The 22,995-nt window shown below is 42.6% G+C and overlaps 1 protein-coding gene across 2 annotated transcripts in view; it reads right to left on the reverse strand.

Annotated features, from left to right (window-relative positions):
* Positions 1-264: 264 nt before the first annotated feature.
* Positions 265-22,995, reverse strand: part of LRP1 (LDL receptor related protein 1) — a 308,223-nt gene continuing 285,492 nt past the window's right edge. For both annotated transcript variants that reach the window (XM_066584447.1, XM_066584446.1), the window contains exons 72-89: positions 22,564-22,686; positions 19,286-19,423; positions 18,677-18,814; positions 17,191-17,310; positions 16,754-17,019; positions 16,428-16,606; positions 16,220-16,326; positions 14,371-14,487; positions 13,993-14,169; positions 13,127-13,267; positions 12,877-13,050; positions 12,258-12,422; positions 8,333-8,501; positions 8,066-8,170; positions 7,671-7,735; positions 5,135-5,228; positions 4,860-5,004; positions 265-3,295 (exon numbers count right to left, since the gene is read on the reverse strand). In XM_066584447.1, the coding sequence (XP_066440544.1) occupies positions 3,155-3,295; positions 4,860-5,004; positions 5,135-5,228; positions 7,671-7,735; positions 8,066-8,170; positions 8,333-8,501; positions 12,258-12,422; positions 12,877-13,050; positions 13,127-13,267; positions 13,993-14,169; positions 14,371-14,487; positions 16,220-16,326; positions 16,428-16,606; positions 16,754-17,019; positions 17,191-17,310; positions 18,677-18,814; positions 19,286-19,423; positions 22,564-22,686 (2,564 nt within the window). In that variant the 3' untranslated portion in view covers positions 265-3,154. The remainder of the gene's footprint in view (positions 3,296-4,859; positions 5,005-5,134; positions 5,229-7,670; positions 7,736-8,065; positions 8,171-8,332; positions 8,502-12,257; positions 12,423-12,876; positions 13,051-13,126; positions 13,268-13,992; positions 14,170-14,370; positions 14,488-16,219; positions 16,327-16,427; positions 16,607-16,753; positions 17,020-17,190; positions 17,311-18,676; positions 18,815-19,285; positions 19,424-22,563; positions 22,687-22,995) is intronic.

Below are 22,995 nucleotides of genomic sequence, written 5' to 3' on the forward strand. Positions count from 1 at the left end.
CGCTCGTCTCTAAAGATTCGGGGGCCGGTGGGGGTAACAGGTGAGTTGCGGCAGGGGTCTGGGGGGAGAGAGGGAGAGAGAGATCTCCCCTCCATCCCGAATCTTTAGAGACGAGCGGGCAGATACTCGGCTAAGGCACTACTCACTCGAGTAATGTGCCTTAGCGAGTATACTCGCTCATCTCTATTAATTATCAAAAATATCCCTCTGCCCCGGGACACACACAGACCCTACAGTAAGAAAAAAAAACAATGAGAACATCCGTATAATTTTTAATTTTATTTATAACAATATTCTGTGTTATTTAAGTTGTAAAGTAATCCAGCAAAAATTATTAAAACTCTTTTTGTAACCCTGCCTCCCTCAATTCAGCCCGATAAAACATCTTGAAATGAGTGCTTTTCAGATTTAACAAATAAAAATACTGCATGTTAACATAATGTACCATTTAGCATGTCTGGAAGAGAAATGAAACGAGAGAGAAAACTGTGTGAGAGAGGGATGATTTTACTGTTAATGTTCCCCCCCCCCCAAGGAAACAAATCAATAGAAATAGTACATCCAAGAAGGCCCTTTGGCGGAGGAGACTTGTTGACGGGTGCGCTGGTAATATCTGAGCAATTCATGGAATGTGATTGAGTCTATCTAATGGAGAAAGCGTACAGTGTTCTAGGATGAGGAAATGAAATGTGATGACGATGGAATAACTTTTACATAGTAAGGCTATATAGTGCAACAACATTCTAGGAAACAAAAACTTCTAAAAATAAAAGCAATGACCGGTTTGCCGAATATTGGATGAAGCAAAAAACCACCACTATGTGAAGAGTCATCGCGGGGCTTAGAAGGTGCAAACATAAAATGTCATGGTTTTCTCCCGTTATCCATTTAACATTGGAGATAGTTTCAAGTTATTAAGTGACTTTCTTGTAAATTCATATCATCATGGCCAGGCTTTGGTTGATGGTGACCCCGATGCCACTCAATCCCTTCCTCTAGCTGGTGATGAGGGTCACATTTAGATAGCATCTGCAGAGTGTCAAATAGTTTATGGTGAATGTAAGATGATCATAGCGCAATTCTGCAATTATGCTGCTCGCAAATGTGTGCAAACTGACCTGATAACTTACTCTGGAGATAAGAAGAAAAAAAAATCCTTAAGAGTATTATCTACCGTAACAGTGGCAGTTACAAGACAGGTCTTGGGTTACCGTGACTTTGTCATTCAATCACACAGCCATCTTAACAGGACTATTACTCTAAAGGTTTAGGTGAAGTAGTAAAAAAAACCAAAAACCACAAAAAGTTGTACATGAACAGCAAAAAAAAAAAAAGAAAAGAAAAAGATGTAAACAGATGATGATGGCAACCGCGTAAAAATACTAAAACCACCCATTACTGTGATGCAAGGCCACCAGGCACTAAAAGGTTAGTGATCGACTGCGTTACAAAACATATATAGAAGCTTCAAAAGTGTAGCCGACGCATGCACACAGCGGAGCTGGCCATTTAGTGGGCTGCACTAATACTCATGTAAAGGCACTCTACAGTTTACTAAAACCTAGCTACATCACGCTGGGCAATGTTACTAGCTTCTATTACAACCGATAGGTTCCATATTGGACCAGTCCAAAAAAAAATAGCCATCGCCCCTGTATGTATGTCATAGGTCCAATTTTAAAAGTGCAGTGCCACAAGGTCACAAATTAAAAAAAAAAAAAAAAAGGAAGAAAACACATTCTCAATAACTTAAAAGATCAAGTTAAGGCCCTTCTACGTCACTCTTGCGAGCTTACCTCCCATAGCGTAGTATGTGAACGTAGAATAAAAGACTCATCCTAGTCTAAAATGACAATGTAGATTAGTAGGGATTAGACTGAGAAAGAAATGCCAAGAGTGAAGCTGAAAGTCAAACATTAAGTTGAGATTATAATTTTTCTTTTTTTTTTTTGGAAATGAGTCAAAGAATATTTTAGGCTACGGAAACAAAAAAAAATTGTCACATTTTTGCAGAACTGCTCTTTAAACAGAGAGTTAATTTTTTTTCATAGCCAAATATTCTAAACATTGTTACACCACCGATCGCTAATGATCTTATCTCCCAGGCATCCATAGCTCTTCCTTCAGGAATGTAAAAGAAACAAAAAAACTATTTTTTTTTTTTTTTTTACTTCTAGACAGTAGTAGCAAATATGTTGCCAAAGCAAAAGAAAAAAAACAAAACAGAACACAAAAGCCCTATGAAGGTAATGGTACTGGAAGCAAGACCGAGCTTCTTCTGGAGCACATTCATAAGGTGGGGGAGACTCTTCTCCAGTTTGGGTTGTTCTTTAGGCTTTCCAGTAACCAGGCACAATATAATCTATAGAAGCAGCTCTAGATGCCAGGAATTCCAGTCCTAGGATTAGCGACGAACGTCTACCAGTTTAGCTGCAAAGTTGCTTATGGCAGTGATGGGGCTGAACCTCAAAAAATGCACAGAATTGTTAATCTCACCCCTCTTCCAAAAGGCTCAACCGAAACAATAATACCATCACACTCTCCATCAATTCATAATAAAAAAAAAATAAAAACAATTTAAAAAGTATTATGTACTGTAGGCTAAAACCATGAAGCGAGTAGAAGAAAAGAGTAGTTGAAATAGAAACAGAAAAAAAAAAAAAAATCTCGTATGACGCGTTTCACTCCGGTTACTTTGTACCACACTGGCAACTTATGAAGTGGATCAAATAACGTAACAGTCTTGATTAAAAGGCCAGCCCTTGAAATAATAAAAGCACCCCCTCTCATGTGTGGATGATTCCTCTTCTTAAGACGAGCTGCCTTTTTCCTTCTTTCGCTCTTTCTCCCTCTTCGACTCTCCTATCTGCTTGACAAGATCTGCGAGCCTCTAGTGTTTATTGCAGAGTCCTGTTACAGGCAAGTCCCGAGCACACCGTTGGGCAAGGAGGTGAAGGTTTTCAGACAGGTTCCAGAAAATAATGGCAAGGAAAAAATATATTTATAATACTGAGATCAATATAAAAGTAGTCCTTCATTTATACACTTTATACACCGTTAGGTTGTGTGTGTGTGTTTTCTCCATAATTTTTAAAAGTTTTTTTTTTTTTTTTAAGTATTTTTTTCCCCTCCTCCTTTTACTAAAATTTCCACCCTACGCCAAAGGGTCTGAGAAGTCGTCCTCTCCTCCGCGGGACAGCAACTCTCGCTTCTCATCCGTGCTTGCTAGAGAATTTCTGCTGTTGTGAGCTCCCATGTACAAAGTGGCATAGACTGGGTTAGTGAAGTTTGTAGGCTGAAAGGGAAGACAAAACAGAATAAAACACGGGTTAGGATGGCAAGAACATTTCTGGCAGGTCACGGTAGAAGTAGGAAGTGTAGTACGACTAAAAAGGAGTTCACCGTTGCACCTAGTATTATAGTTACATTGGTTGCTTCTAGGTGTCCCTCTGACCAGGTCTAACCTTGTAGTAGATTTGTGTCCTGGATTCACAAATTCAATAATTCGATGTGTATATGCAGACCAGCTGTGCGGCGCGAGCACGCTGGAGCGGCCCCTTCAACGGGACAGAAGAGGCAGACTGCGCAAGCGCGTCTAATCGAGCCGGGCGAAGGATTCGGTCGGCGCCATGGAGACGGGTACGCCAACACAGGGAGGTAAGTATATAACTTCTGTATGGCCAATATTTAATGCACGATGTATATTACAAAGTGCATGTATATGGCCATACAGAAGTGTTTACCTTTACTTCATTTTGCGGGACAACCCCTTTAACGGACATCCATTGACCTTCTTGATTGCATGGTGAAGGGCTGATGATCTTACAAAGAGAGCTCCCTCCTTCTGGTAACTCTGTATATGCCGCAATCAACATTGATCGTGGTATGTAATGGATTAATAGAAGGGATTGGCGTTTTCTCAGATCCTCACTGTTGCAGTGGGAACCCGGATGTTAGACACATTCAGCTCCCGCTGCAGATGGTGTGGGCTCAGCTTCTGAGCCTCTGCCATCTATAGGTCCCTTCCCTGACGTCATGGGTCAGTAAGAGGTTAAACAAAGCCATACTATAATTTTCATACAGATGCCGGACTTTCTCTATTTCTCAGTCCTGACTAGTTCTCCTGCCACATCAATGCATCTACACTTGTCTTATGAGCTACAATTTATCTCTTTTGGACGAATGCACAAGGGCGGGTCGGAATCTGACTGCGAAATCCTCGCAGCTGGATGCGACCTTGTGCCCCTGCAGCGACCCCCGGCTTACCTGTCCAGCGTCTTCTCTCTGCTCCGTGGATGTGCCGGCTGGTGCACAGCCACACATGCGCAGTGCAGAGCCGTCGGGCCGGTGATGACGTAGATAGTACAGGCCTCTGCCAGGCTCGCACTTAAGTAGGACATGCTGCGATTTCTACTCCGCTAGCGGAATATCGCTGTTGATTTCCACACGTGGGCAAGGAGATGCATATATCCTATGGGCTGTATTTGCTGCGGGATCTGGAGGCGAACGCTCGCGCGGGATCTGGAGGCGAACGCTCGCTCCGGATCGCGCAGTGCAAGTTCGCCCGTCTGCACTAGGCCCTTCTTTGTAGAACAGACACAAGTGGCACGTCTACATTCTGCACGTCCCAAACTTTATTTCTTAGGAGGAGTTCTGTGCCTCAAGGCTGGGCTTTAGCCAAAAACATACATTTTGTGCAGTTTTACTCAACATTATGATTGGATGCAAAATTGCATGAATGTAAAGCGCTGTGCGGGATTTTCACAATGAGGCAGGAGTCTACTTTCAGAAAATATGTGAAAAACCCAGTACAATAGATAGAGGTGCCGTAAACAGCCGCCACGCTGCTGCTCGATTACCTTATCTGGATCTAAAGTGAAGTCGGCATCCAGCAGTTCCCCCACATCATCGTCTGGCTCTCCTTCGTACATTTTGTAGGTTGGATTGCCAATTTCTACATTCATGGCCCCATTGGTCATTCTTTGATGCTGGAACCCTTTAGCCCTGTGGAAACAATACATATATCAAAGCTTATTCAAAATGGCGTCCCTCTTAATGGAAAGCGGCCATGCTAAAATACACTATTTTGAATATTGCGCATTGCAATGTAGAAGATAAAATTCCATTTTCTTACCCACTCATCCGATGCCTATACCACAAGAATATTCCAACTCCAAGTATGACAAGCAGCAGGATCAACACGATTGGAATTATAATGGAGGCCGTTTCTACAAGAGATTCAGATCATTGATAAAAACGTGAGTCTGCACAGAATGGTAATACAATAAACGGAATTAGTAACAAGTCAGAAAATATAGTCAATTGGGTGGGCGAGGCAAGATCCTCACCAATCGTTGGAATAAATGGCCTTCTATGCCCCTTTGGGTTATGACCACCTATATCCTAGGTATTTTGATGCGCTGCCATCATCAACCTAGCTTGGGGATGTTGTGATTAGCGCCATACAAAGTCAAGAATGGAGTAACACAACAAGTTTTTGTTGTAGGCTTCTACTGCAAAACTTTAGGGCATATTAAAGGGGTTGCCCAGTTGTAAACTACTGATGGTCTATCATTAAGATAGGTCATTAATAGTAGGTCAATGGAGGTCTGCTGCCTGAGATTACGGCTGATCAGCTGTTTGCAAAACCAATGCGCTCATGCACTGAGAGGACTTCCACAGCAAACAGACAGCACTGTTCTCACTGCAGTGGCCAGGCTTGGTAAAACAGGCAAAGTTCCTATTGAAGTAAATGGCCTGTAAAACCAAGCCTCAATACTGCAGTGAGAATGGAGATGTCCGTTTCCTACAGAAGTCATCTCAGTGCACGATCGCACTGGCCTGATCAGCAGACCTCCACTGGCCAAAGGATAGGCCATCAATAGTTTACATTTGGACAACCACTTTAAGGGTATATTCACACACAGCAAATTTACATGTCCACGGATGGGATTGTTTGAGCGACAAGCACATGGATTTCTGCAAGACCCATTCCAATGAATGTAACAGTTACAGAAATGTTGCCTCTGGAATATACAGTACTCTACGGTTTTCTTTACACACGTATCTGGTGGCTTGTGAAGCACGTCATGTTGTGAAACCAACTTAACCATAGTTCCACTCAATGTTATTTTGGAAGAATGCCGCTGGAGTTCTTGGTGCAATTTTGTGAGCCAAAGCCAGAAGCGGATCTGGCAGGAGGCGGATAAGTTCGTCCCTCAAATTTCCAATTTCTTGTGAATCCACTTCTTGCTTTGGCTCAAAAACTGCATCAGAATCCACACTGAGGGTTTTTTTAGCAGCAGATAATCCACACCACTGGTGCAGATTTTGATGTGGATTTCGAGACGGATCCACAGCAGATTTCATCCCTTCAATTAACCCTTTCCAATCCACTGTCTGACGTCTGAAGACATTATGATTTAAGGCCGTACAGCTCCGATGTTGCAAGACATCCGTCGGGGTTCTCTTACTGTATATTGCCAGCCTCTCTGCTGTCGGAGCCTATCCAACGTGTCACCTCATGCAGTACTGGCTTTAGCCAGTAGATAGCGCCATTTTATAACGGCAGAAAAAGAGTAAGCCCCCTAGGAAAACCAGGATACAAATTGGATTGGAAAGGGTTAAAAAGGTGAAATCTGTTGCATATTGGCAAAGCCATGTCAAAATAGTGTGAAATCTAATGTGGTTTTGATGCACAGTTGATGGGAGATGACCGCTGCACAGGAAGAATCAGACTATATTAGGCTCCTTGGTCAGTGTGAAAAATGCAGGATTTTAGGAATTTTCTTTTTTCAAATACAGATTGTGACCGAAAATTAAAAAAAAAAAAAATTCTTAAAAAATAGGTTTAACTCAAAAATGTGATTTATATAATAGGTAATTTCCTGATGACACATTCCCTCTAAAGGGGTTGCACCAAGATATAAACTTATTCCCTAGTCACAGGATAGGATATTAGATCCCCACCAATTACAACGTTATAACCCTTGGGACCCTCACCAACCCCGATAAGGGGGGTTCCGAAAGTCCCTACGACGGGGCCAAGAACTTGCATGCATATCCCCGCCCCATTCATATCAATCAATCCCACCACAGCCGTTGTCATAAGCTGAAACCCACAGTTAGGCCCCTTTAAAAAGTAACTTTTATTGATATGTAATGAAAAATATTATAGTATCAGTGTATTAAAAAGACCAGAGTCTCAATATAGTGTGAATGAGTGTAATACAATAGACGAATACGGTCTAAGAGAAACAATACCCTGCCTTGCCGATTAGGCATAAATATCATGGTCATGCCTATAACACTTGCTACAAATGGTGCTCGCTGCCATGCAGCAGTACACCACTATGTGCTACAGATTCGGCAAGTGATTAGACCCCCTGCATAACCTGCCAGCATGTGTGATAAATGCGGCCAGAGTCTGACATAAGCTTCGCAGGATAAACTACATGAGGTTTCTGTGCTAGAAGACCAGCTCCCCCAGCATGCTTCACCAGAACCATAGCTCCTATACCCCTGATGACGCCTATTCTTGCAATTGTTTGGATCCCCACCGATCAAAGTTATCGCCTGTCCTGTAGCTATCTTGGTACAACCACCCCTTTAAATCCTCAGTTTATCCGTAATACATAGCGGCAGAACGATTGAAGATAGCATATACGTACGAGACATTGGCGGCTGTTGCCCTACAAATACTTCACATGTTGGACCAGTCATTTCTGACGTGCATCTAGAAAAGAAGATTTAAAGTCAAATAAAGTATTTAAACGGTTACTAAAAGCTTTAAGAGGAGATCTGGACTATAAAAAGTGATTTCCGCTATGGTGGGGAATATGGCATTTTCAGAAGGTCTCATTGAAGAAACCATCATTCATAGTCTTCTAAGCATCTCTACATTCTTCGCACTAACACTCTCCTGCTCCAATACAAATGACAATAAACCATTGTGTTCTCAAACAGACGGCTGGGTTCTCGCCTAATCAAATCTGAACGTTTATAGGAAAATCACATTTTAGTTATATTAATCCTGATGCGTCCCACAAGATCTAAGGTTTCTTACTGGCATTCTGGCATCTCTGTCATCCGGTTGATTGTGCAGGTTCCTCCATTCTTACAGTAATTTTCACAGGTCAAACAAGACTTGGCCATGCGTCCGTCCTTGCATCTTTAAGAAAACATGAAATAGATGAGATATCTAGAGTCAATTCTGCTCATTACAAGGAAATCCGCAGATGATGGAGCAGATTTCCAGAACGATGGGCAGGTGGAGCGCTACTGTTGTGTAGCAGCTTCTCTATTCCCCCAGATATGGTGCCAACAGACTTACGTGCAGAGAACGTCTCCATTGTTCAAGCTACATTTGCCATCTTTGCATCGAGCACATCTGTTTTTCTCACAGCGACTGCCTTCAAACTTCGGAGTACAGCGGCACTGCTTCGTTCCATTAATGCTGAGCTGACATATTCCATTATTCTCGCAGTACCCAGTGCATTTTCCTGGAAAGAAGTCCAATGTTAGATTCTGGGGGAATTCACAAAGTAAACTAAATGATTCCACAATTACACTTAAATAATGTGACAGGGTAATCTATAGCAGCAGTAACCACTAAAGCTGTTCAGGAACAACCGATCCTGCTGCAGGAGGTCTTGGGGCAACAGTGGCTGCAATGGAAAAAACTCAAAAAACCATGACTAAGTCATGTCCAACAGATGAGCCTGCAAGATGCCCATCAGCTCCTTCCTATATTAGTTTTAAGTTTCATGGGTAGTTGGCTAGTTATTGTAAGTCACAGTAATAGATAGCTGCAGTTGAGGCGTGCCAAATGCAATCAGGGAGTGGAGCTGAGGTGGCGTCAGAACGTCAACCTCGACCAATGTTATTACACCTCTGGCAGTGTCGGATGACCCTTGTCATTTAGTACTTATCTGTCGGAAATCCCTCAGAGACTTTAATGTTCCCTTCTGCTCTTTCCTACTACAACATCTTCTGTGGTGTGTGGACTGATTGGCTGACAGGGAGGTGCCTCCACTAGCCGGCTAATCAGCCATAATGGAAGTGTATTTATTCTGGGCCCGCCTTTACACGGGTGCTGGTTATTTTCCTGTCTGAGGTGTTTGGTGAGGCAGCAACTTATATAAGCTATATACCAGGCTACGTTCCCTAGGTTTGAAATGTGCGGCCGTCTCTATAGGAGCAATCGCTCTATTTTTAGGCAGGGCCCACCAAGGCGAATTTGATTAGGGAGAACGTTCTCACTACTCTGCTAGCTTTTCCCATGTGTTCATGTCTTAATTCATTTATACCTTGGTCCACTTTGAACATGAATTGTGTCAAGATTTGATGTGTTGGAGACATGAGGGTTGCCATACTTGTGCCCTGCACAAAGGTAACAGCTACCATTTTGGGGCCTCAATCAAAGAGTTGTAAAAACACACACCACAGCCAACTGGGGGGACCTGAATTACCATGACTAAAGCCCCAAATCAAAGTTAGTTCTACTCTTAAAATAAGAATATGAATTAGTAAAACATGCCTTTTTTCCCCCAAAACAGCACCATATCTGTCCACAGGTTGTGTGTGGTATTGCAGTTTAGCTCTTTCCACTTCAATGAAGCTGAACTGCAATACTAGACACAAACCAAGGACAGGTGTGGCGCTGTTGGAGGAAGGCAGCCATGCCAAGGCCTAGGAATATTAATGGCACCCCTGGACTGTGCACACTAGAACTAGATAGTTGTCTCCTGTCATAGATACTCCACACTGCAGTGTTCATACAGTAAAATAAGGCGCACATTTGTCTCCTTCATGGCTCTGCACGGCTGTCTACTGTAATCACAGAAGATTCAATTGATCAACTACTAAATTCTGGCATTATTACTGGCAGGTAGAAGTGATCTATGACAGAGGTCTTCCATCAGCTGTGTACATGCCCGAAATATGGAACTTTCTCATTAAACCTGGGCCACCAATTCCTTATGGGGGTTGAGGATGGTTGGAGCAGCATGAGGCTTTCAAGCCACATTGGGGCCACCTCAGTTCAATTAGCTATAACTATTGTATGTTACTTTGTGTTACACACTTGTCCAATGGCATGACTCCATATTAGCCTCAAGTCCAAAGTTCATCAGCTTCCGTATTCAAAGAACAGGGATTATTTGTGAACCCACGACAAATTGAATGTTTTGGCTCTTTCCCAAAATACACATTTTAGGACAAAAAAAATTATACAAAACGGAGGCGCCACGAATAAAGTGCAGTGTTCAGGTGTCAATGCAATATGTAGGGTGTTCTGTTCAAACCTTTTACATTTTATCAGTTTACAGACCGGAAAGAATGAACAGGAGGAAAATAAAAGGAAAATGTAAAAACTCCTCTAAAAACTTTTTAGGCACACACTAATAAACCTCTACATGTGCCCCACTGGTGGCACGAACAATATCCAGCCTGTTCTCCGTTTCTTGCCACTATCTCTCCAACATGCCCACTGTTACAGTAGCAGTCGTCTCACAAATGCCGGTCTACAAATCTGGGAGATCATTCACAATAGCCGTGAATACACAGTCAGTCACATAATCCGAGGGGGAAGAAATCCAGTGCAATAAGATCTGGCAAACAGGGCGACCACCAAATCGGTCAACCACATCCAAACCAGCAATGTGGAAAGGTGTTATTGAGGGAATGCCAAACAATCATACTCTAATGTAGGGAAACCCTATCTTGATGGAAGAGGTCAGGTTGCAGATCGGCTACTTGGGGATGCAGGAACTGTTCTAACATGTCAAGGCATATCGTACATTTACCTTTATTACACCACACCAAACTTTCAGTTTTTGGCATGTTCTCTATAGACATGGGAATTTTCAGTTCCCCATATCTGGACATGATGCCGAATGACAAATACTAACAGATTAAATGTGGCCTCGTCCGAGAACAAGATGCTTCCAAGAAAGTGACAGTTGGTGTTGATACGATCAAGGACTTTGGAGCAAATTTGTCGCCTGGCTTCAATTGTTGGACAATCTGCACTATATACGGATAACAAAAAAGCCTCTTGTGGAGTACTCGATGGCCATATATTGGATTGTCTTGAGGCTTGGCAAATTGATATCCTTGGACTTCTATGAAAACCTTCTCATTGGAAACACTCTGATGAGTTCCCCAGACTGTTTTAGGACACTTCCAGGAGAGACAAACTTGTTGGCAATTTCTTTAAACTGAAATGACTGATTTTGTTCCGGCATACCCCCCTACTGTTTGTGCAGGCGGTAAAGGGGTCACCATTTTGCTTCATGATGTTGCATAGTTGACAAGAACTTCAAAATTCAGGAGACAAAAGGCCTCATTTATCAAAACTTTCTAGCAGTAAAACGGTCACTGTTGCCCATAACAACCAATCACAGCACAGCTTCTTTTTTCTTATACTGCTCTGATAAAATGAAAGCCGAGCTGTGATTAGTTCTTATGTGCAACAAAGTCAGTTGTACTATTAGACAGGTTTGATCAATGAGGCCAAAAATTCTTCAAGCTCTTCTTTCATTTGCTGCTAATTCCATTTATCATTCCTCAGAATGTTATCATATGGGTTGATTGAAATGTAGGATGTCTGATCAGCCTGTTAAAAAATGTTAACTAATTAGTAATGTTTATTTAAGAATTCCTTGTGGCCTATGGAAATTCCGCACATGGTAAAAAAAGGGTCTTATTATAGAATGATGTTCATAGTGGTAACTCATGCAATGTACTTGTGATCCTGCATCTGACTTGAGCCACGAGAGACAGATGCAATGTTACCCGGAAACATTGCATTTCAAGGGGTTTTCCGAGCTCAGGATAGGTCATCCATAGCTGATCAACTGGGGTCCGCTGCTTGCAGACCCCAGTCGATCAGTGATCAGACATCTACTTTCAGTGCCACAACACACGGGACATGGAGCAGAAGCAGATCGCTCCAACCCCTGTGTAGTGGGGGGCACTGGTAATTGCAGCTGTCATTGAGTCTGCAATCACCAGTGCCCCCCACTACACAAAGGTTGCAATGATCTGCATCCGCTCCATACCCTGTGTATTGTGGTGCTGACAGCGGACACCGGTACAGCTGATTGGCCGGGGGCCTGAGCCAATCAGCTACTGAAGACCTATCCCGAGGACAGGTCAATCAATCGTATTTGCCTGGAAAACACTTTCCATGTTATTGGCTTCTTTATGCTGACATTCATGCCCCATGAGAAAAATAACTTTTGATATCTACGTACGATATTGACACTTGTCTCCAATGTAATCAGAAAGGCAGCGGCAGTTTGGTTGGTTGCCCATGTTGACTGAACAAGTAGCGTTGTTTAGGCAGTAGTCTGGGGTGCATACTTGTTCCTGGCATGTGGGACCGGTGAATCCAGTAGAGCAGCGGCATGTTGGTAAACCTAGAGAAGATATTTGGCAAAAACAGAGTTTAATGCTGGTAAATCTGGTCTAAGGCTCATAAAGTCTATTAAATGGGATACAATGTGATTAGATACTGTGCCCTGTATTCAATAAGAAGGTTCCCCTCATTCATTATATAAAAAGCTTCGAAAAGTGTATCCATTGAATGAAATGGCTGTTGTACTCCAGAGAGCATCATAAGCCCTTCATTATTCACCATGGCACAGCAGTGTACATATGGCTGCGGTTGTAGTTGGCACTGCAGCTTGTCCCATTGACGTGTATGAGCCTGGGCTGCCATGAGCTGAAGGTTGCCCCCCCATTGATCAAATATCTCATCAATATTACAGTCTTGAATAACCCCATTAAAGAAAAAGAAGTGAAGAGCGCTTTGAGGAACTTCTACTCTACTTTAGGCAATGTGTGAACTCTCATTAACTCCTTTTAGCTTACCTGTGCGTGATGGGGCGCAGTTTCCTCCGTTCTTGCAGTAATCTTTACACTGGTCAATTTCACACCTTTCTCCATGATAACTTGGTGAACAGCGGCACTTGGCTTGCTTTCTGGCATTCAGGAAACACTGCCCTCCATTCAAACACTCTATATTGCAAGTATCTGGAATGGATTCTAAGTTAAAAAAAAGCAAAATTAGCAAAAGAAAAAAAAAGCATTTCAACGGTTATTCACTTATGTCCACACTTACCGTCAGGAGACAGAGTGGGTGATGGAATAAGTACACACGTTCCATTGTCCAGTCTTCTTCCATTTGGACATGTACAGACTGGTCCACTGGGACTTAGTAGACACAACCACTCGCACTTCTTCCGGTCGCATGGATTGGTCACTAAAGACACAAACAGATAGTGACTGACCCTTACTGCGCAAGTCTAAAGGATTGGACAGGAAAAATCCATCCTACCTGATTCTTCTTTCCTCAGTGGTAGATGCTAGGGATCATTGAGTAAGGGTAACTTTATAGGAGGGGATATCATCCAAATAATTGCTTGAAACAGCGATTTTTAGGGATAGTCGCCCATGTATACACAGCCACTGACAGGGCACTGAGCGAGAAATCGCTCATTAGTCATTAGCTCACTGAAACAAAGTGACTAGTGAGCAAATTCTTGCTCAATGTGAACAGGAGTTAGTTGTTCCATCTATGAGCTGCCTGTTCACAGTGAATTAAGGCGGGCGGGCGAGATATCCAGCAACCTCCATACACTGTATGACTATCGGTCTTGCGTGAAAGTACAGGAGTGATAGTCATTCGCACAGCTGTCAGGCTTTATGCTCCCGATAACTATTTTTCTGCTCGTTGTCTATGGCCTATAGTGTTGCATTAAAAAAAATAAATCAATTAAGAAATCATCATTGACTGATCTATTGTAAAGTACGTCTAGTCATGTACAATAACTGGAAATGAGCTGTTCCCATCGTCCAGACTAAAATCCCCTGCTATCCACCAGAAGTGGTCAGTTCAACTAACAATTACCTGTGTAGCCTGCCTATCTTATTATTTTCAGCATTCTATCTCGATTATAATTTACAGATGTCCTTTTTTTTATTTACCTTCGGGTTGCTTATACTGGTGATGCAGAACAACATCCGTCACATGGTTAATTCCCCAAGTAAGATTGGTCACCGGGCCATGTCCAAACTTGTGGACTTTAAAAATGAGGTTGTTAATGTATGTAACTCCATAGATGTAATCCTCAAATATATCAATGCTGAACGGATGAGTGAGACCTAGGAAAGTGCAAGTGAACAAACAAAAAGAAAACAAAAACTTTTTTAGGTCTTACAAAACTTTATTTCATTTTCTGCTTTTCTATATATATATATATATATATATATATATATATATATATATATCTCAATATCTCTCTATAGCAAAAGTTATGTGATACGAGGGACAATACATTTTTTTGGTCAGGTTATATTGGTTACCTTTCTTGTTATTGATCACAACTACAGGATCTGTTCCATTGAGACGGATACTGCTGATGATGGATAACTTGGCATCAGCCCAATAAAGACGTTCATTGTAGTAATCAACAGCCAGGCCTTAAAAATAAGCAACAACTTAATTAACTTCTATATACAGGTATATGTATAATTGTATCATATGACCATTTCAAAAATTCTAGTCTTGATTATCAGCCATAAGAAATTTGATGCTTCCCTTAAAACTTCACTTGGATATCAAACATATAAGAGGTTCCTAAAAGTCTTAAAAGGGTATGTTGGGCTTTTACTATTTATGAGCTATCCTCAGGATAGGTTGTCAATAGCTGATTGGTGGGGGTCTACTACTCAGGATCCTTGTCAATCAGCTGGTCCTCTGGCCCACTGTCAGTGCAGTGGGCTGGATGTGGTCATCAGCGGTCAGGACCGGAAGTGTAAGAGATGGCTTCACTCCCACTGAAATTGATGGGAGCAACGCCTGCTATTACACTTCCAGCTCCTCATTGTGGTCAAAACTGGTAGTATAATAGGAGGCATTGCTCCTATTGATTTCAATGGGCGTGAAGCCGTCTATTAAACTTCCAGCCCTGACCACCGATGACAACTTCTGTGCCCACAGACAATGGGCCGGAGAATCACCTGATCGGTGGGGATCCTGAGCAGCAATCAACTATCCCCCACTAATCAACTATTGATCCAAGAGAAGAGAAGGGTGGAGCAGGATATGATCCTATTCAGAATATTTAGTAGGGTGCTGCCAGTCCAATAACCATCACCATGTAACGGGCATAGAAATGATTAAATTGTAAGAAGGAAAAAATGATGGACCGCGGATGCAACTCTTGTAATGTAAAGCTCATAAAAGCAAAAGGAATTAACCGGATTTCTTCTTTATTAATTAAATTATAGCCAGCACAGATTACGCGTTTCGAAAATAGCTGAAAGAAATACAGGGATGGTTACTGGATTTCATGACCTGTACCTCCAGGAAAGAAGAAATGGCCAAGAAATGGTGACCACTGCAGCCAATCAGAGTCCTTAGTGAAATCCTGGCATCATGGTACCCAGGATGTAAGCGGTGATGCAAGCGGTTCGGATGCAGACACCATGGTCGCTGATTGGTCACAGCGCACACATGACCTATGGAGGGCATCCACAGAAGGGAACAAGAATGGGGCAGGAGTGGCTCAGCTGAGTCCCGGGGGAAGAGGATTATGACCTGCGCAGCCTTTAAAAAGAAATTTCCTATACTAACATAACCCCTTTAAAGTATGTATTTTTCTCCCAGATTTTATTAAATATAGCTCCAAGGTCTTTGGAGGAGAGGACTCCCGTTATGATGGGTTCAGCTACATAACTTAGCAACTGATCTAACTTCAGACAGGAGCGCTGGTTATGGTGCTTATAGGACAGTTAGTGCAGAATCGAGCGGTGTAATTTTTATACTTACCAGGCTCTCCGTTCCTGCACTGTTACCCTGGAAATTCGGCGTTTCATCCATCTGTGTGACTCTTTACATTCAGTCCGTGCACTCCCATAGAGGACAGTGGAGTGTGTGCGCGAGTGGACTGAATGAAGAGGGTCATAATGAGTGTCCAAGTGCCAACATCCGGGGTGACAGCACAGAAACGAGCAGTCTGCCAAGTCGAAAAGTTACACCGCTGGACTTACCGGGGCCTATCCTATAAGCACCATAATTTAGGTGTCATTATATGCCAATTACGCATACCATACCTCACAGTATAAAACTAGATTGCAATATAAGAAGAGACCATTCTTGTATAGGGCACTCCTTCCAACATAGGCAAGACTGAAATCACGCATCATATACCTGTAGGCCACTGAATGTTCTCCTCTACCAGAGTTTCCCTCATAGTACCATCCATAGCCGCTGTTTCAATTTTTGGGTGATTTCCCCAATCAGACCAATACATCGTTCTGCATGAAAAGAGACACGAATAAGCTTCACATTATTGTCTCTGTATACATAACACATAATAATAGTAACTCCCTTCAACAAATATTGTCCCATTCATTACCCTCGTAATGGATCCACCACTATGGCATGGGGTTCGTCAATCATCCCCGAGATTAAAGTTTTCCTATGTTCTCCTTTCATCTGAGCCACCTCGATGACATCACGTCCCGAATCAGTCCAGTAAATATTTCCTGCGACCCAATCAATAGCAATGCCCCTGGGCATCTTCAATCCAGGAATCTGTAAAGAGGAAAGACGTCAAGTTCATGCAATTGCTAAAGTAGACGAATGCAAGATATACAGGACGAACCAAAATCAGAAGGCTCGTGGCCGCAAGTCAAATATCTTCATCATTACCACCAAAGACAGTACAAGTCATATACTCACATCCAGGTCAGTCACCCCCACATCAATCTGACGCTTGTTCCGGTTGGAATTCGTAGCTGAAGAGGACGTATGAAGCTCTCTATAAGAGATCTTCCCCATGTGCCAGTTGCTCCAGTAGATCTTGTTGCCCTTCACATATACGTCCATGGCATCAATGCGCACATTTTCATCACCTCTGAAGGTCTGTTCATATGCAGAGTTGGGATTAAATGGATAGAGGCTTCTGATCTCATTATCGTCAGCAATATAAAGGACTTGATTAGGTCCTGAAAATAACGAGACAGCAGACATCAATCTGATGGATCAAGAGAACCTACGTACAACCTTGTGCCCACTACAGTCAACTGTGCATATAGGAAAACCGAGGGCACTTGGACGGCACTACTGTTCAAGCCTTGGCCCAACGGTCACTTTATTCAATATCGTTCCACTCTTACCATCAGCTTTGCAGGTATGATTGGACTTGACGAAGTTCTTTGCACAGGTGCACATGTGGGAGCCTTTGGTGTTGTTACAGATCTGTGAGCAAGTACCAAATGCCAGGCACTCGTTCACATCTACAAGAGAAAAAAGGTTTTGTGACATTCACTGGGAACAAATGGGAAGCGCCCGCCTTAAAAAGGATTCATATATATGACTGCATTCTGGGGAATCATCAATGACTGAAATTCATCATGCCTGAATGATATTAACCACATACTATCCTACTAAAACGATTTGCACACCCCTATCATAGAATGGTAAAGTTAGAAGCGACTTCAAGGGTCATCAGGTCCAACCACCTGCTTAATGCAGGATTCACTAAATCACCCCAGACGGATATTTGTCCAGCCTCAGTAAAATGAATTGTGTCTTATTAGCATGTCACGTATCCTAAACCATACTGCATAAGACGCAGACCCTTGAAGGTGTCAGCCATAGTTTGTGAAAGGAACTGCATGCTATTGGATATACAGGTTAGGCGGTGCACACAAGCCATCCATCACAAAGCGTAATGCATCAGGCCATCTAAAGTGGTGCAAGCAGCGTCGTCATTGGACAGTTGAGCAATGGAAAAACATTCTATAGAGTGACAATCTTCAAATAAGGTGGCCGTACCCGGGTGTGGAGGATGTCTGGGGGATGACTTTTGCCTGAGTGTGTTGTGTCAACAGTTAAGTACATTGGAGGTTCTGTTATGGTCTGGAGATGTTTAACGTGGTATGGTCTTGGTCCGTTTGTTATAATGGCAAGAACCATGAGCATGGAGGTGTACCCTGACATTATAGACGATAATGTGCTGCTAACAATGTGGTAATACTCTGAGAATGGTCAGCCATACTTCCAACAAGACAACTCAGCTTGTCACACATCCAATGCTGTTGTATGTTGGTTTGATGATATGGATGTTCCACGATGGGACTGGCCTGCAGAGAGTCCGGACCTGAATCCTACTGAACATCATTGGGACAAACTAGAATGTTGGGTCAGTGTCCATCTTCTTTGAGAGAACTCGCCAGACGTTTAAAGGGAAGTACCAGCTGAAGTGTATTAGACGGTAGAGTACCTGATGTCATTAGGGCCAAAGGAGCCCCACTGAGTATTAACATATGGAAATAAATACTACTTTTGATTCTTACTCAGCTGTCCAATTACTTTTGGTAGGACTGCGTACTGCTACACTTACTCTCTACGTACAAACAAGTAAGAATCCTTTCCAAAATGTTTCATATTGTGTTATATTTTGTAGTCGGTTTAGATAGCAGCCATTCTTGAGAACCGTTCACATGTACTTGAGTGCCAATTAGGATTGATCGTTTTGTTAAAGCAATGTTAACCATCACTGTTTTATGAGCATTGTCACAGGTCTCCATCTATTCCCAACACCACCGAATAGACATGTATGTCCTCATATACAGAAACGTGATGGTCTTTCATCCTTACCTCTGCATGCACTGCTGCCTGGGATCTTCTGGAATCCATCTTTACATGTGCAGTACACGCTGGTCTGTGTCTGGATACATTTCATCTCTTCCCCGCAGATGGTGCTATTGGCAGTATGGCAGCCATAGTTTTTAGCATCTGCCAAATAATGACAAATTATATGCACTTATTTTGGCTTCAAGAATATAAATTACTGTAAATTCCTTCACTGTGATTGACCAAATGTTTTAAAGAGAACTGAGAGCATTAGGGAATGATATATAATGGCCTCCTGTCACTGTACACAATTTACTATAGCACTAAAAGTCTATTGGTTACTGGTGCTAACTAGGTTGGAAGTGTAATAGATTGCTTTACTCCCATTGATTTCAATGGAAATGAATCCATCTATTACACTTCGGCCCCTGACCACCGGTGTGGATGTCTCACCCTACTGCACTGACAGCGGCCGTAGGATTGACTGATCAGCAGGGATCCTGAATGTTGGATTCCTGCTGAGTAACTATTAATGACCTTTCCTGGGGATAGATCATCAATAGTACATACACATAGAACCCGGTTAACAGACAGAATGATGCACATGGGGTGTACAGTGGGTTGCACACTTACTATGAGGACAGTTTTCTTCATCCGAACCATCTCCACAATCATCAAAAAGGTCACAGAGCAGGTTGGAGCTGACGCACTTGCTGTTCTTACACTGGAACTCTTGCTTATCCAAGTCACAACTTTTGGGCTTATGCAAATCTAAAACAGTAGATTAAAACACAGATGGGATACAGCTACTATAAATTACATCAGAGAAGTCATGCCAAGACCACTTTATCATAGACGTTAATGTATGAAATATCAGCATAAGTGCACCGCAAACGGAACATCTGCCAGTTCATGTAGAAATGATCTTCTATCTCCTTGTCTGCAGGAAAGTTACATTTCTGAAAAGGAGTTACACTTGCAAAGAAGACAAAATATTAGGCCGGAGGTGAAAAGACTAGTTTATCACACACTAGATACCCCAGCTATCTAATTGTTGGTGTAAATTATTATGCCATATGTAGTGGCAGGAGACATTCCCTAAAAATGCCCATACTCCGTCAATAGCGGTTGGATGAATGTCCAGGAGTTCCATCCATGTACATAGTTGGCCAAGCAATCATGTGTTAACAGGGAGAGTAGAGTAAGCCGCTGCCAGACAGCTCAGGCGGCAGCTTATCTCCAGAGAGAAGAAAACGATTGGGCGTTGGAATTCTTTCCCTGACTTTATCTGTTGGGGGGGGGGGGGGGGATTAGGAAAGCCCCAACAGACATCAGGTAGTTGGCAGGTCACAATGAAAATGACAGGCTAATACTAATTTTCAATTGACTGAATACGGACCCACAGAATTAAAATGGTTTAGTCAGACATGTGGTTTTTATGCACACATTTTTTGCCCTTAAAAAAAACAACTAAAAACGCAGCATGTCCCATTTTGTTCCATATCACGGACCACAATCGCCCATGAAAGTCTATGGGAGTGTAAAGAAAAAAAAAAAAACACAGTGCAAACAGATGTTGAATTTTTTGTGTGCGTGAAACACGGATGTAAAGAAACCCGCGTATTTAGTTAGTAAAAAGAAAAAGGCTAAAATTATGACAACCACAAAAAAAGGGGCCAAATTGAAATCAAAATCGACAGTGAGGTCATAGAATGTGTGCGCGACTTCATCTTCCTGGGCTCAAAAAGTGACCATGTTGGAGATAAAACGTAGGATAGCATTTGGGCGAAGCATGATGCTAAACATGGCCAAAATCTGGAAAAGTAGGGATATCGGTATAGCAACTAAATGCAGGATAATGCAAACCACCATTATCCCCATAGCCATGTATGAATGTGAAAGCTGGACTGAGAAAAAAAGCTGATAGGAGGAGGATTGATGCGCTTGAGCTGTGGTGCTGGCCAAAGCTGCTGCGTATACCTTGGACAGCAAGAGTAACAGAGAAGTTCTGTATAAGACCCGATATATCACTGGAGGGGAAGATGAGCCGGCTCAGGCTCACGTATTTTGGCCATGTAATGCGAGCAGAGTCGCTAGAAAAAGATCATCGGCAAAAGAAGACATGGCCGCCAAAGGACACGATGGCTGATACTGTCAGAGCGAATACTGGCATATACTGGAATATCCCATAACTAAAAGGAGCAGTGCAAAACCGAAAACATGGAGGGAGCCCGCAGTGTCACCGAGGGTCGTGAACGACTAAACAGCTAACAAATAAAAAAGTACTGAATACGGATGGGTAATACGCCCGGGTGAATGGGCCATTCAAGTGTGGTCAGTCATAAATACTGTGGTTGGCTGATCACCCAAAAGGCTAATAAATTTCTTCCACATCAAGCTTAGAGAACGATCTACAGTAATGAACACCTTTGTGCACAAAACGGCAAAAGCCAAACCCAAATTTGTCTATCAGATGGCCAAGTGGAAAGGTGAGATTCCAGGCTTGTGTGTGACTGCTCTCCAATATCCAACAGTTGAGCTGATGTACGTATGGACCTTATCTATTACGATGGAAGACAGATGCCATATACTGTAGACCATTCAGTACAAACTTCAGCACTCCCCACCCCTAGTCTGCGAGCTTGTGGGGAGCCGAAGTCATTCCTAACAAAAACTTAACAAAATGGCTTGTAAGAGAGGTTATATCTCCTCAAAATTAATGAGCCCTTTAGTACGACCTCTTCTGCTTCTAGTATAGGTCTATAGAGACTGTTCTATTCTTGATTTTATGTGCCCGTTAGCAATAAACATGCTTGAAATCAATATTTCAATTTTAAATAAAAAATTTAACATAGAAAACATCTTGAAGTTGAAAGGTTTAAAACAAAATTCCCCCCCCCCCCAAATAAAATAAAGCTCCTAACTAGAGATGAGTGAGTAGTGCCTTAGCCGAGTATCTCCCCACTCGTCTCTAAAGATTCGGGGGCCGGCGCGGGTGACAGGTGAGTTGCGGCGGGGAGCATGGGGGAGAGAGGGAGAGAGAGATCTCCCCTCCGTTCCTCCCCGCTCTCCTCCGCCACTCCCCGCCGGCCCCCGAATCTTTAGAGACGAGCGGGAGGATACTCGGCTAAGGCACTACTCGCTCGAGGAATGTGCCTTAGCGAGTATACACGCTCATCTCTACTCCTAACCCTTTCTAATTTAATTTCCCTGCCCCACTCCTCAGTTCTTATTTATGCATGCGTGTGGATTCCTTGGAATTACTAAACCGAAACAAATAAAACTGAACGGTTATAATGATTTCAGTAGCAATTTTTGGAAAATTAGACATGAGTTATGAAGGTTTCATATCAGGAAGATCATTTGTGATAATCCTGTAACTATATGTATATTGATATAACAAACATTTATATTGTAAGACTCTAATTTCTCTAATGATAGATACAGTAGATCTCTCTGTAATACAGTGCATAGGTTTCTAACACTATGCAGGACAGAGCTCAGTGTGATATACATATGTAGAACAGCCTCCAACATTGGAGCTCTGTCCTGCATAGTCTTAGAAATGCATTTGACCTCGCCTGACATGGGAGCTATGCAGGAAAACCTCAACGTCGGACGAGGCCTGACAGTGGATTGGAAAGAGTTAAAGTTCATTCACATCCCTGTTTACGGACTACATTATTCTTGCTCAGTCATCAGAATGGCTGGAATGGATCAGTCGGTTGATGGAACCGAATAGACCACATTGACTGCAATGGGTTCCGCCCGGCTTCAGTTATGTCCTCCAGCTGTTTCCTGATCTAATTAGCATTGCTCAGGCTTAAAGTGGAACGTTTAATGCAGATGTGAATGATCCCTTAGTTTGCAACTGCCCTAGAATAGATTAAGTTTTGTACTCCCATACTTACCACAGTTCTCTTCATCCGTGCCATCTCCGCAGTTATCAATCCCATCACAGACACGAGCCACACTCAGGCAGACACGGTCGTTCCTGCAGCGGAACTGTCTGTATGGAGGACATTTGAATCCCACTGGTAGAAACAGTAAAATAATAATAATTATTCTATATGTCCTGCTACAATGACCAATCATACCCGAACAATCACATCTCTGGTGGTCCTTGTAAACCAGAAAGGGGTTTCCACAAAGACAGCAATACCATCAGCTGTCACTTTTACAATAGAGACGGTAGACTACTATCAGCCCGATCCTTGGCATCGGGGCAAGTCAAGCAGCCGAAAAATCCCCACCAAAACATAACAATGGGCAAGAAATATAGGATGCTTCTATGAGCTCATTCATCGAGCTGCAGAAAGGAATGGCAGTTATGGTTTCCTTAG

Source organism: Eleutherodactylus coqui, chromosome 1 (assembly GCF_035609145.1).
Source record: "Eleutherodactylus coqui strain aEleCoq1 chromosome 1, aEleCoq1.hap1, whole genome shotgun sequence".
Classification (NCBI taxonomy): domain Eukaryota; kingdom Metazoa; phylum Chordata; class Amphibia; order Anura; family Eleutherodactylidae; genus Eleutherodactylus; species Eleutherodactylus coqui.